The sequence below is a fragment of the Sceloporus undulatus genome, chromosome 3 (assembly GCF_019175285.1).
Source record: "Sceloporus undulatus isolate JIND9_A2432 ecotype Alabama chromosome 3, SceUnd_v1.1, whole genome shotgun sequence".
Lineage (NCBI taxonomy): Eukaryota > Metazoa > Chordata > Lepidosauria > Squamata > Phrynosomatidae > Sceloporus > Sceloporus undulatus.
Window position 1 is genome coordinate 99095540 of NC_056524.1, and position 15808 is coordinate 99111347.

Consider the following 15808-nt stretch of genomic DNA (forward strand, 5'->3'; position numbering starts at 1 on the left):
TACTACTCAAAGTGGTGGTCCTTAGACCAGTGCTGATCTGTGAGCTTGCTGAGTTTCAAAGAAAGAAACTATTTTAGTTAGTGGGAACAAATAGTGTTTGTCCCAGCCACACTGAAGAAAAAAAAACTCCTGCTGGTTCTCCACATCAGATAGCTTGAGAAGCATTGTTCTAAACTTTATGGGTGCAACAGTGGTGGACTTGAAAAAAATATGACTGCAATGTCTTTCAGAAATAGGAAGACAACATCAAAGAACTTTTTCTCTCTATGTCCAAAGCAAAGTCGCATTCTCCTCTGGCCATAGGTTCAGATACATATGTCTTTGAACATTTTGTTCATTTCTTTAAAGTAGATACAGTGATTCAGAATAAATCTACCAGTTCCCCTGAGAATGTGAGTTTAAAGGGGGAACAATTGTGTGGTATGAAGCAAATTCAGTGCTTTGCTGAGCCTATGGCTATTTGTCTTTCAAATTTATAGAGAGGTTTTTTTTAACATATATATAGTTTTTTGAACCTTTGAACAGAACCAGAAACAACTTTCTTAACCCTGAAGATTTTTTTTTATTTTTATTTTTATTTTATTTTTGCCATCAATTGATTTGGACTTAATGGCAGTCCTATGAATGAGAGTCATCCATTAACTTCAGTAATCAACAGCCTTGCTCAGGGCTAGCAAATTCAGGACTGTGACTGCCTTTGTTGAATTTGGAAGCAGTTTTCTGCTTTTCCTACTGCCTTTCACTTTATCCAGCATTATCATATTTTCCAATGAGCCATATTATCTTCAAAGTACAACTTCAAGTCATTTCTGACTTATGACAACCCAAAAGCAAACCTATTTCAGGGTTTTCTTGACAAGATTTGTCCAGATGGGGTTTTCCTTTGCCTTCTTCTGAGAGAGTGTGACTTGTCCAAAGCTACCCAGTGGGTTTCCATGGCTGAGCAGGGATTAGAAACCTGGTCTCCAGAATCCTAGTCCAATTCTCAAACCACTACATTGGCTCTCTGCAAAGTACAATAGCCTCAAATTAGTCATCTTTGCTTCTAGTGAGAATTCAGGCTTGATTTGCTGTAGGATCCAATCATTTGTCTTTCTAAGAGTCTATAGTTTCTTAGAACCTTTCTCCAGCACCACATTTCAAATCAGTAGCTCTTTCTATCAGTTTTCTTAACTGTCTAGCATTCACCACCATAATCAGAAATCAGAAATATTGTGACATGGATGATTCTGATACTGTTTTTTAATTATATATCTTTCTATCTGAGGAGCTAATCTAGTTTTTTCATGGCTGCCTTTCCGAGTCTTACCTTCTTCTTACAAGGTAACTGTTATGTGGATTGGTAATTGGTTGACTGGCTGAACCCAATGGGTGCTCAACAATGGCTCCTTTTCATCCTGGAGAGAAGTGACCAGTGGGGTCCCACAGGGCTCTGTCCTGGGCCCAATTCTATTCAAAATCTTTATCAATGACTTGGATGACAGAATTGGGAGCATACTTATCAAATTTGCAGATGACACCAAATTAGGAGGAGTAGCTAATATCCCAGAGGACAGGATCAACATTCAAAATGACCTGAAGAGACTAGAAAGCTGGGCCAATGCTAACAAAATGAAATTCAACACGGAGAAATGTAAGATACTGCACTTAGGATGGAAAAATGAAATGCACAGATATAGGATGGGGAAAACCTGGCTGAATGAAACTGTATCTGAAAGGGATCTAGGAGTCCAAGTAAACCACAAGTTGAACATGAGTCAACAGTGTGACGCAGCAGCTAAAAAGGCCAATGCAATTTTAGGCTGCATCAATAAAAGTATAGTGTCTAGATCAAGGGAAGTAATAGTGCCACTCTATTCTGCTTTGGTCAGGCCCCACCTGGAATACTGTGTCCATTTCTAGGCACCACAATTCAAAAAGGACATTGAGAAACTGGAGCGTGTCCAAAGGAGGGCGACTAAAATGGTGAAGGGCCTGGAAACCATGCCCTATGAGGAACAACTTAGGGAGCTGGGAATGTTTAGCCTGGAGAAGAGAAGGTTAAGAGGTGATACAATAGCCCTGTTTAAATATTTGGAGGGATGTCATATTGAGGAGGGAGCAAGCTTGTTTTCTGCTGCTCCAAAGAACAGGACCCAGAACAATGGATGCAAACTGCAGGAAAAGAGATTCCACCTCAACATTAGGAGGAACTGACGGTGAGGGCTGTTCAACAGTGGAACACACTCCCTCCGAATGCAGTGGAGCTCTTTAAACAGAGGCTGGATGGCCGTCTGTTGAAGATGCTTTGAGTGAGAGTTCCTGCATGGCAAGGGGTTGGACTGGATGGCCCTTGTGGTCTCTTCCAACTCTAGATTCCATGATTCTATGATGTCTTGACTACAGTCTCCATTTTGGTTAATGTGACATACAGTCATAAAATCTTAAAGTTGAAGGGGGCTGCAACAGCCATCTCATCCAATCCTCTTGAAAAGCGGCAATACACTACTACTCTTCATTGCTCTGTTTAAAGTTACGTAAATCATCTATGGTTTTTATTATTTTCCCCTTAATATTCAGCTGACACCTTGCACACTTCCTTTAGCAAAGGTTTGTGAACTTTCTGAAAAACACAGCCATATATCTCATCTGATTCATGTGCCTTTTAAATCTTGAAAAATATTTAAATCTAATCTTTAAGAGGTTCCATATGGTATGAGGTGATGTTCTTGTAAGAAAGGAAGGATCTGGAACTCCCTCCCTAGAGAGGCCAGGCTGGCTCCATCTCTGCTTTCGTTTTGGTGGCACATAAAAATATGTTTATGCCACTAGGCTTTCTCATACTGACATGGGTACTGTAAGACTTTTATAAACAGTTTTGTAAATTTTAAATTTCAACATGTAATGTTTTTAACTTTTGAAGTTGCTTGATCGTTTTTTAAACTTTGTATTTTTAATATTTTATATTGTTTTAACTTGGACTGTTTAAATTTTGTTAGCCACCTTGAGTCCCTGTACTGGGAGGAAGGTGGAATATATATTTATATTTCCTGCAGCAAACCCCCAAATGTGAATAACAAATGTGCATTCTTAAATATGCTGTGGTAAGCTTTGAACTGCCTGAGAAAGCATCTGATAGTAGTCAACCATTGGACATCCTGTCCTTACCACTTGTAATAAGTTTGCACATTACCTTCTGGCTATTGATTTTGCAGTGAGAGGATAGGTGTGCTGTGGAGTTATGCCAATCATTCTGTTTTTGCTTCAGCAATGTTTGGGGTATAAGGAGCAGGCTGCAGGCCTTTTGGTGTGACTGTTATTATGATGTATGTTAAAGAAAGAAGAGCAAAAGAAAGAGCCATAGAGTGGGTTCAAACAATACTTCTGTTGTGAAATTGCTCTACCTCGTTCTTACAAAATTTCTAGGGCTTTTCAAGTCATTGTTACTATCTTTTTGTAAACTTCCTGTGCCTTCCTATTTCTTCTGTCTTTTTTCTTATTAGAAAAAATGTTAAGAAAAATAGAATAAAAAAGGGAAAACAGATAAGGAGAAAAAGAGAATGCTTGCTTAGGAATACTAGATACCCTTTGTGTGGGGACACCCATAATATTGCAGTCAATGAAATGTCTGTCCATTACAGCCATACCTGGAAGCCCCATCAAATCTGTCTTCAGAGTGAACATTCATAGGAATGAGGTACAGAACTCTCAAAACTGTTGAATGAATTTAATTTGGATGGGAATAATGGACATCCTCAGTGTGCAGGTAATGGTTAGGGTGCTGAACATACATCAGGACTACAGTCCTATATCTCTTATTTGGCCCATTTAGCCAGTCTTACTTCTGACCATATATACATAGGATTAGACTATAACACTGGACATAGGGAGAACTAAGATCAAATGTTCACTTAGCCATGAAACTCTCAAAATACTGTAATGAAAACCTTTGTAAGACAAAAACGTATTTCACATCCTTGAACTACTAAGGCTATGTACATATACTTAGGAGTAAGTCTCACTGGACTCAGTGCAGCTTTTTGTTGAGTAGTCATGCATAGCATTGTACTCCTAGGAAGGTAAAAATATTCACAAATTTGCTTGTCTTCAGTGAGAAAGGGTATATCTGCATAATGATAACCTCTTTATAAAATTATCAACTGCAAGATTTATTATTATTATTATTATTATTATTATTATTATTATTATTATTTTGTCCTACAGTAAGAGTGAAAAAAGGCGCATTTTTCCATTTTGTTTGGGTTTTAGGCAGACAACCATTTTTGTTGTTGTTGTTGTTCTGCAATTGAATTTTTTACAGAAAGCCACTAAATTATTGAAAGGGGCACAAATATCTTGTAATTTCACCCACTTTAAAAAAAAACATTTTTGTGCACAAAATAAGTAAAAATCTACATGTTTTTGTTTTTATGTGCACAAATAAAATAAGTGAAACTTTATATCCATAACATGTACCAAAAATGGCAAAGCCCTTGCACATTCTTTAGAGATTGTAAGATGCACACTTTCTCTTAACTAAAAGGTATTTGCATTGCCTTCCATTTGAAAATTTCTCAGTTTTGAGATCTGCAACTTATATAGTTAAGCTAAGGGCCTGAATGTTTTATAATTATGTTCTTTAAGAAATTGAGATATGCTTTGCTTGGAATTGAATGATGGAGGGTGATATAAAGATTTCCTGTGAAAACCAATAACTGTCCAGGAATTTTTACATCAATTTACAGTTAGGCTTCTGCATTATTACATGGACAAATCAATGCAGATATCCACAGCTAAAGAAGATCTTCTTTCAAATAAGGTATGCTGTCTTAGTAAACTATAAAGGGTGTAGTAGCTTCTAAAACCTCCTACACATAAGCACGTACTGGGAGCATTACTTAGGCACTGTTGACAAAACAAATGTATAGATTATTGAATCTCAGAAATTGGAATTGCATTGGCAGCCACAGTGTCAAATTACTTGATATAAAGTAATGCCACTGAATAAGGTGTCAGGATGCATCTTAATAAGTTCATGAATGACTTCTTTAGTTCAAGAACAGAATGTTGTGGCATGATGAAAACAAGCACACACTGTTGCCTCATCCTCTCATCTCCTCTGTTTCTGCGTATGGAAGGCTAGTTTCTTAGATTGTTGTGGTCCGTTTCTCTCCACATGCCAAAATGAAGATACTGTTCCTTTAGTTGCTATGTCAACCAATCTTCTCTTGTTTGTAGCGTATGTAATTGGTTGATATGGCAACCTTTTTCATTATACTTACACTCACCAAAGAGGTTCTCAGTACACTTACATATACCAAAGAGAAAGCACAGATTTTAAGGAAGGAGTTTTCATTGAACTGGATCCGTGAAAGTATTGGCATGACCAGTGGCACATTTGCAGCAAACGCAGACAGCTTTTCTGAACTTAGTGAAAGCTAATCTGGGAAATAGTGTAAACCAAGTCAAAATTATTGGTAGAGGCCCTTGATTAAACACTCACAGTGGAGAGAAATAAGTCTGATTTGGCACTGGCCTATCACTGCTCGTAAGAGCCATTAACTGACGCCGGGTTTTTTGTGCTTGCAGGATGTTCTTTCCTAGGCTATTTCTGACTATGCCTGGAATAAAAGAAGACTGGTTTTACAGATTTCTTCGTCTTTTTTATGATTAGCAAGGCACTGCTTTTCAAAGTTTCAAGACAGGAAAGTTGGTGAACCAACTATAAACTAAAGCAAAAAAAACTTCAAAGGGAATATCTCTGCCACCAAAGACAATTACATTTTTTTCAAGTGATACACAAAAGACAGTGTGGGCATACTTCTGGACTGTAACTTCCAGAATTCCTCATCAGTAGCTATGCTATCTTCAGCTACTATGAGTTGCTGTCTAACAGTGTCTAGAGTATTCCCACACCTGGTGTGAGCAATACCCTTGTACATGTAAAGTTCAGTGACACCTTCAGAACAGAAATAGCAGCAACACTTTATTTAACACACAAAGTTGGAGTCACCTGTCCTTACTTGCACTCCTTGTTCTTATTTTTATTTGACATGTATTAAAGCTAAAACAAAAAATGTGTTATTTTATTTTATTTAGTACAGTTGACCCTCTGTAACTACAGGTTCTTTATTCATGGATTCAAGCACCCATGGCTTGAAAATATTCTCTCTCATTCATAAATTATATGTATGCGCACACACAGATCAAAAAAGCAAGCTTTGATTTTGCCATTTTATATAAGAGATACAATTTCACTGTTCATTGTTTTAAATGGGTCTTCAGCATCCATGGATTTTGGTATCGATGGGTGATCCTGGAACCAAACCCCAGTGGATACTAAGGACCCACTGTATGTGCTAATACTAAAGCATAACGTTTACTATGCACACACTAATCCTCATTCACAGGATTTGGTTTGTTGTTTGAACATTTGCAGTCCTCTATGCTCATAGCTTGCTCCATTGGATTCCTAAATATCATTTTGGTTTCTTTTTCTGCACACAGTTGATTTGCATAGAAAACAACATTTCTTTGCAGGAAACAACATTTTCTGTGTTGGAAATAATATTTCAATGCAGAAATATTATTTCCTGCACAGAAAGTGCAGTTCTATGTAAATCAACCATATGCAAATTTTATGCAAAACAAATCCACAATTATAAGAAAACAACCTTTTCTGTGCAGTAAATAATATTCTGCATTGAAACATTATTTTCCATGCAGAAAATGCTGGTTTCTTTGGAGCAAATTTTGTTCTCCATGCAAAACAACTAGGTGCAAATTTTGCACACAATAATTCCCAAGCTGAAGATTCTAATCATTCCAGGAATCTTCTCCTCAGAGTTTCTCAATATTTAAAAACACGTTTTTCAACCATTTTCCAGTCATTCTTTCCATCCTTCCTATTTGAATTAAAAACATTCCCCAGAGTCAAGGTGGCATCTAGGTCAACCAGTTAGACACCCCCTATAGGGGTCATGGTGAATGAGAATAACATAATGTTGCTTAAGCAAGTGAAATGCTAAGAAACCTGATCAATTCAATGGACTACTTCTTTCACATTGGGAATAATAGTTTAAATCAAAATGCTGTGTGGCTGCATCCTTGATTCCTGGTGCAACACAGTCCTCCCATGTCATATTTGCTGCTGCCAGCATCTCTTTGGGGGCCTCTGGGTTGTGCCTGTTTGAAGGGCCTTGGACATCTATCTGATGGTCCATGGTTAGTGCAACTACGTATTGGGCAAGGTGTCTTCAATTCATTCTTTGTTTCCTTATGCTACTTTTATATAAATATGTTAATTTAGAATTACACTCTATAATGTATGGGACTTTTGTCCATGTGAATATTTTAGGGCTGGGTTACAGATCACCTGAGCATCATGAGTTCTGTAAACACCAAGTCTTGCTGGTAATTTGAAATAAAGCATGCAGGGTGGGCCTTGCGTGTTTGTGGATTTTATTTGGCTCCTTTTCTAAGATAAAATCATTACAGAAGCAAGTTCTATTAAGATCTAAAGCATAAATGTCAACCAGCATCAAAATCATAGAGCCAAAACAGCACCAACTTTCACTATTAGTTGACACAACATACCCAGAACCACAAGCGCTTGGCTTAAGTACTATTTAGAGAGAACTAGGGCCTGGTACACACGGGTGCTTTGTGGTGTGGCGGCAGCGATATTAGGGTTTGGGAGCACACAGACACCACATGTTCCCAAACCCTAATATATATGGGCGCTGGCATCATGGCGGCCTCCCATCAATACAGGGGCTGCCATGATGCCACCACCAACATACAGCGACCAGACATCACTAGCAGGAAGTGGCACTATGGCGGCGCCCCTTCCTGCTTCTGTCATTGCAAAAAAGAAGCCGCTCTGGGTGGTTCTTTTTTTGCAGCACGTCTGTGCTGCAGCATGGGGATGCTGGAGCACAGACACGGGGCTTACAGGGGCAGTATGGAGCATCCCATCTGTACTGCCCCTTGGTTTCCAGGTGAAGAATAGGACAGGGTTCCTCTACCTTAAAGGTCAACCATTAGAGGTAAAGGAACACTGTCCTGTTTTTCACTTAGCGATCCTATTTTGAGGAAACAACAGAAGAAAAGGGGGGATGCTGCAAAGTGACAATGACAGTAATCCTTCTTCCCTCAGCCTTCTAGATGTTATGTCCTGAAGGTTGGTGCTGCATAATTAAATAAAATGTGGCTGGTATGGAGGGGAGTTCCAATATAGATTGTGCTACTATCAGGCATCCCAAACAGAGCAGGTGCAGAGAACTTTAGATTCATTTCTACAAAAGATGGATTAGTTTAAGAACCCTAATAATCATCCTAGAAAGCAATATGCAGGTGCAGTGCTGGCAGGGAAGTAGGATTTCTTCACTTCCAACATTGCTACTGCATATACCCATAGGTGGATACGCTGTTTTCAGCCACATGCATTGTGAATGTTTCCTTTTTGAACTCTAGCTATTTTCAGAACAATTTTATTTCCTTTATTTGTCCAAAAAGCTGCACTGCCTTTTTTGTGTATGTGGGAGAGGATGCCTAGAAAAAATTGAGTCAACAGCCCAAATTGGATCAGCAAGAAGAGGTGGAATATGGGCATCTGCCCCAAATAAGAATTCTGCTCCCAAATTTTATTTTCCATTATTCCCCAAATTTCTACCATTGCATTAACTTAAAACTTCAGTTGAACATGTAGAAAATTAATTTAGGTATGCAAAGAAAAGGACAGGTAAAGTTACTATGGCAAATTCTAGATGGAAATGAATTTTAGTATTAACTTTCTGGAGTGCTAGAAATTTGTGACCTGAAGGAAAATTTCATGGGGGCAGAATTCTTATTGAGGAAGTGGTGGCCTTATTTTGCCCCTTCCCCCATAGCTATACACATGGCCAAATCCATGTTCTAGAAATTATCATCAAAAGAGATTTCCAAGTCAACTGATATTTTTCTGCAAACTGATTAGAGCCTTCTTGGGAATCACAGCCATAAGGCCCTCACCTTTCTACAGGTTCAGCATTGACATCATTCCAGTAATTTTCAGTCCATCACAGTTGAGTAGTAGATGATTTCTCCCACCTCTAAATGATTCCCTTCTATTTCATTAGAATATCAAATCAAGAGCATGACCTATTAATTGTGTTGTTTCATAAACACATGCCTTCACTGGAAGAATGGAGATTGTCATAATCACATGACTGAATAAAATCCTTTCACTATCCTCCACAGTTTACCCTTTTTAGGAAGTGGGATATAAAATAGGGTCTCCCCTGAAAAACTCAGTATGTGATGGTATATAGGGTGTGCCTTAGACATCTTTGCCAAGATCGATATCTCATGTTTGAACGTTTAAAGCTACACAGTATTTACAACTATAAATAACATATTTTTTGGGAGGGGGGTCTTTATTTTGTGAAGTGAGATACTGTTTTATTCAAGGAAAGCTATACCTGCCTTCTCTCTGCTCTGCTTCCACCTGCGGACAAATAACATTTTACTTACAGAAACATTTGAATGAGTTGCAGTAAAGGGGATTTTTAACCTGGACAGGTGTTGTCTTTTTAAGAAATACAATTAAAAATATTTAGCTTTTGATGTTTTTATTAAACTCTTTTTATGTTTTAACCTGTAATTTATTATATTTATTTATTATATACTGCAGAGAAACCTTGTAGCATCTTTCAGACTTACTGAAAAAGAGAAATTAGTAGCATGAGCTTTTGTAGACTTCAACCTACTTCTTCAGATGCAAACTCAAGTCTATGAAAGCTAATGCTACCAAATTTTCTCTTTCAGGTAGTCATAAAGGTGCTATAACATACCGTTGCATACTTATTTTCCAGACTAACATGGCTATGTTTTTGAATTATTTACATATTGTTGGCCACCTGAGGAGAAAGATGGGGTAAGAATCAAATAGATAAATCAAGACACTAAGACAGACATAATTCAAAAGTTAAAAGTGAGATAGAATTCCAGCACTGAAAATTATAGCATTTTTTATAATGTAGGTTAGAGATGGAACTCTTGCAGCTCTCCTGGTGCTTCTGGACTACAAGTAGGGTTGACAGAGTGAAAACTAGAAAGGACTACTGAGCCTTTAATGGCTGTGTAGAAGAAGAATTTTCTGCAGGGGCTGCTTGTTATCTGGCTGTGTGGCAAGCAGCGTCTGCTGAAATTCCATCTTCTGCACAACCATTAATGCAACAGGAGCCCTCTCTTCCTCTTTCCACTCTGGCAGTCTTAACTGCATGTTCCACCATGCTAGGCGCTAGGTGGTAATCTTGCTGAGAGAGAGAGAGAGAGGTAATAGGATGAAGATTATTTAAAGGCCTATTAGGTGATAAAGTAACAATATTAAACTTAAAACAACTCACACAAGTTACGTTATTTCTTAATGTTATTCAATAAAAAAATTACTGTTTGTTTTGCAGTGGATGTCTGTGACTGAAATTATTTCTATAAGCTATAAACAAGAACGTACACACCATGAAATATCAGAATTGATTTGGGAAAATACTTGGGACCCGGACCCCTTGCACTTAGGAATAGTATTGAAGGGGGGGGGAGAACAAGGTAAGTGTAAGTAACTAGGGGCCTTCTGTGGATAAGAGGTAAAAGTAACCTTGGCATATAAAGAACCCGCATCACAGTGTCAGAAATGCAATAAGGTAAAGCTTGCAGATGTAAGCACAAGTGTCTCACTAGTTTAGCTGTTTAACCATTGGTCCAGTGTCTCATACAAATGGAAATGTTACTACTTACTGATTTGCAGCTACAGAGTCAATTCAGACTTTTGTTGCTGGGCAGGAAGCCCTATATTCTTCCTATAACATGCAGTGCTTTCAATCCATGAGAATGTGATGAAATTCCAGGGACAGTGCAAGATATCTGTGGATGTTTTTCTTCTTTTGGTGTTCTCTTTTCCAGTGACATGGGATGTTTACACAGCCTCAAGTTTAATCAAATTACTAATATTGTTCTGTAATGTGATTTTTCATAATGCACATGTATACCTGAGGGATTTAGTAATCTAGTTTATTTCAAAACCAATAAAATTTGTTTTGTAATTTTATTACTGCTAAAAACAAGCTTTAATTAAGCTATCATTGGTACAGAATGTGTTTATTCCTAGTCTCTACAACTGAAAACTGCAGAAAACACCAGGGGGCACATTGTCCTTCCGATGATGTTCTAATAGAAATCATCCATGGGAAATAAAAGCGGGATATAGCTGCTTTTCCTCTTAATAGTCACGGCAGTTAGTCCCTAGCAAAGTTATTAATTTAAAATGGTGGATAATATTCTCCTGAGAAATTCATATCTGATTTGGGCTTCTGAAAAATCTAGATGGAGGACTATTTCCAATGTAGATTTCTCCAATGAGTCTTGAAAGGAATTATCCCAAAAATGTTCTCTTTGGAGAAAACTTTAAAACAAAAGGTGCCCCTTTTAGTAACAGTAAGTAATGTTTCATAGCAGGGAGGAGGGCTACATATTTTGAAATAGCTGATGCTATTTTATTGGGGAAAATCCATCTACTCACATAAAGCTGCACTGTAATATTAAAAAGCACTCAAAGATTGAGTATAGAGTTCTTATACTTAGGTTTAGAATGGGATGTTTTATCTAAAAAGATGTTATGGCTTAATCAAGAAGTACAATGTATATAAACAAGCTTTAACTTCAGTTTCTCTTCTTTTCTCCACCAGGATTACACCTTAACTATGTATTTTCAACAATACTGGAGAGATAAAAGACTAGCCTATGCTGGGATTCCTCTCAACCTTACGCTTGATAACAGAGTAGCAGATCAACTTTGGGTGCCTGATACTTACTTTCTAAATGACAAGAAGTCATTTGTGCATGGCGTTACAGTTAAGAATCGAATGATTCGCCTTCATCCAGATGGCACAGTATTGTATGGCCTCAGGTTTGTAGCTATGTGATCTTGATTTCTCCATCATTGGTTTGTACTTTCTTTGCTTTCTTGGTGCAAGGTTAAAACAGACCTTTTGCGACATTTCATACATACCTATTTTTTTCCTGAAAGATGACTTTGGAGAATAAATGACATTGTTGGTGTTTCTTAACTTTTCCAACCATGACCTCAGTCAGCTTTTATTTGTTAATAAGAGTCACAATAGCACAAATGCTATATAGCAAGATCTGAATTACTAGCTCAAAATTTCTTTGGAAAGCATGTGGTCTATTAGGACCGTCATCATTATGGAGTAGTTAGATAATAAAAATCTGTAAAACTTAGCTTCCTAAATCTACCTGCATTGCATCCCCCTGCATAAAAATTTATGGATATCATTGCCCTGCATCTCTATGTCTTACTACAATGTAGCTATGCTATCCCTGCTCCCCAGGACCATTTTTCCCAGGCATGCAGGCCTTTATTTTCCTTTTTATTGACTGTATTGATGTCTCTCCCAGTGTTCCAAGATTAAGGACCAAGTAAACTATACAGTGAATTTAACACTAAATGACTGATAATGAATCATGGGGTAAGGCAACACTCATATTTAAGTGTTATGAGAATCTATGAGAAGCTGCTGAAAATACCACTGCATTGTGATTTTAGTATTTGGATGCTGATTTTCTCAAGGAGTTATCCGTATGTATAGAAAGTCTCCTAATGAATGGCAGCAGTAAAAATTTCCTTTGTTCAAGATGTTTGTAAGTATTAAGCAGCTTTGAAATGTTACAGTCCCCATGACAGCCAATATGGGGTGCTGGTTAGCTTGTACTCTGGGACTTGGAAGATACTGATTGAAATCACTGGTGAGCTCTGATATTCACCTTAGACAAGTCACTCTCTTTCTCAAATTGACCTCCCTCACAGGGTTGTTATGGGGATACCATAGGGAAGAAAATAGACACATCCTTGAGCCTATGAAAAGAAATGCAGTATATTGGTGAATAATATATAAATGATAGCTAAATAGATTAAAATTAAAATTAAAATTTATGAAGAAAATTTACAGTAACACATTGAGTGGACTCTCCAGAGAGGGGCCATGGTATTACAGTCTAACCTCTCTCACATTCAGGTCACAATTTATTCAAAATGTAGTTTCCAATTTCACATTGAAATCTAATAAAAGTAGAATAGTGATGGGCAATTCCAGATGCTCAGTCTTGAATAGAATGTTCTTTGTAGAGAAGTAGAAGGAGAATGTCACATTCCTCATCCTTTTTTTCTGTATCAGTTTGCCTCCATTTCTCAAATATTTCAAGTTAAGGGTTGGGAAAAGATGAAAAATTACTGCCAGGGCATCTGGCTAACAGAGGGATTTTCCTAAGTTTTCAGTTCTTATAATAAAGGTTTCTGAGCATTGAGGTGTTGTATGTTGCTGACAGGAACACTGAAATTGGAGGCTGCTGCTGCTGCTGCTGCTGCTTCTTTAATCTCACTAATCAGTGAATTGGAAAGAATCAAGACTTCCCTGAAATTCATATTGGCAGGCAGACACAAGTCCAGAATGAACTGCAGTTTTAGTTTCAGCTGCTGTTTTTACTCTGGGTCTTACTAATAATTTTGGGAAAGGTTTAGACTAAAAGTAAATTTGAAATTAGGAGGGCTGACAGCAAGCAATTATTAAAGTTGACATCAGAGGAAATTTGGACCAAGTTGCAATTGCACAGGGATTTCTGGAGCTCATATCCAAGTTACCAAGATGAATTTTCAAAAAAAATTACTACACTCCCTACATTTGAAGGGAATGTGGGTCGCATATGAAAACTAATTTAGATAAGTTTGTTGTTTATATGAAATCTGCTCAGTTTCCTCAATTTGCCATGCTCGATAAAATCCCTGTTATCACCAAATAGGAGGTTACTTTCCTCACCATGTAGATAGTGATTCTTCTAGCCCACTGTCCATTTTCTGGCTATGATAAAGCACAGCTACAATAGTCTGCCAGGCTTTTTGGAGGAGTGTGATTATAAGTAAGGAGTATGGGGAAAATAATTCCTAAAAACTTTTTATTTTATTTTATTTTATTTTAAATTCCTAAAGACTTTTGTACTCTTTCAAGTACACAAACATATTTTTGCTAGTTTGGAAGCTGCTCAGAGTCTGCCTGCTGATTTGGTGAGAGGTCTATTCTTCTCCACTTCATCAGTAAGAATCCTTGAAAGCCTGGATCATGCTGGTTGTTATTGGTACAATCCCAACGTTTCAGAGCATCTTGTCACCCAAGGAGGGGAAGTTTACATTTCTATGTATACTGAGAAAGATGGGAGGAAAAGTGTACCTATATAGCTGGTTGGAAATTGTATTTTGGGCATTTTGAAGGGAAGACTGAATGTGTACATGCAAGCACATGTAGCTGAACCCACTGTTCATTGCCTTTGACAGAAGAGTTAATATCCATCTTCTTAGCCTAATTAGATTCTTGAATCCCATCATGCCTTTTGTGTGTTGAGGTAGATTTTCATTCAAAGTCAGAGCAATGCAGCTGAGGTACTCTGACCTTTAAGAAAAGCAACATGAGCAGCTTATTGTTGTTTACAAAGGAACAAAATATTTGACAAATGCATTCCCTTTTAAGATACATGACACTTCCATTCCTGGTCACAAAATGCTCCCAAAGGCCCGTTCCGCACGGGCATAAAGTACGTCCTGGGGACGTACTAGAGTTAGGGAAAGTGCATGCCTTATGCACGCACCTAACCCTAATACGTCCCAGGACGTACAAAATGGCGGCACCTGTTCCACACGGGAGCTGCCATTACGACGTCACGAATGCGCCGCCTCCAAACAGGGTGGCGCGGATGCACTGCCTCTGCGCCCTCTCCGTGGCGCTAGAAGAAGCTCCGAAATGGGGCTCCTTCTGCAATTTGCGTCGCTGGCGCAGCCTTTAGATGGCTGCGCCAGCGACGCAAGGTAGAAAGGGGCCAAGCAGCCCTTTTCTCCTCCTCCCCGCCACCACCGTGTGTCCTTGGGGATTGAAGCCCCAAGGACACCCTTTTCCAGGCCGCAGGGAAGTGGCCTTTTGCTGTTTCCCCGCAGCCTGAAAAGCGGCGGATCGGGGCCCCAGAGGCAGTCTGTAACGCGCCAAAGAAAACAAGAGAAATCCAGGGTCTTTTCCATTGTTTTATACTCATTACTATAGTAATGAGTTCATCCAAGACATTTTTCTCACCCAAGTAGATCAACCAAGGGTGCCCTCCAGGACAATGTCTATAGTACCCAAAGCCAGACAAGGTAAATAAAATACTGAGCTAGACTAAATAAACTAACAAGTTGTTGTACTTCCATTGCACTACAAATCTCTGCTCAAGGTATCCACTTCACTCTCCCTTAGGATAGGGCCTGCCCTGCCACAAAGACAGAATAGAATAAATCTTTATTACAGTCATAGACCATCACAACGGAATAAGGCACATTAAATCACATAAGGATAAAATATACATCTGTTTAAACTTATAATTGATATATACAGATTTTAAAATATTATTTTAAAATAATAAAAACATTAAAAGTAGTATGTAAAGCATCTTAACCATCCCTTTACAGAGCAAAAGTCATTAGGTCTGATCTGTGGCCTCTGTCATCATCCAACAAATTTTAAGCACTGCTTCACAGACCATTGTATGTCATATTGGGATTAGTGTCTGAAAGCAACAGGAAAGTATAAAATTGTCCTGTGCATTGGATATTGATACAATATGGGTGCAATAAGGCTAGTTCAAATGTCTCTGTAATATGAATACTGGAGTAACACATGCTCTATTCATTCTGTATAACTAGACTCACAGATGTATTGTAAGTGATCTTCCTGTATTGGCCTTCAAGAGCAAATGA

General features: G+C 38.2%; 1 protein-coding gene across 1 annotated transcript in view; it reads left to right on the forward strand.

The window, feature by feature from the left end:
* Positions 1 to 15808, forward strand: part of GABRB3 (gamma-aminobutyric acid type A receptor subunit beta3) — a 158525-nt gene that overhangs the window by 109525 nt on the left and 33192 nt on the right. The window contains exon 2 of the mRNA XM_042461004.1: positions 11703 to 11923. Within this exon, the coding sequence (XP_042316938.1) occupies positions 11703 to 11923 (221 nt within the window). The remainder of the gene's footprint in view (positions 1 to 11702; positions 11924 to 15808) is intronic.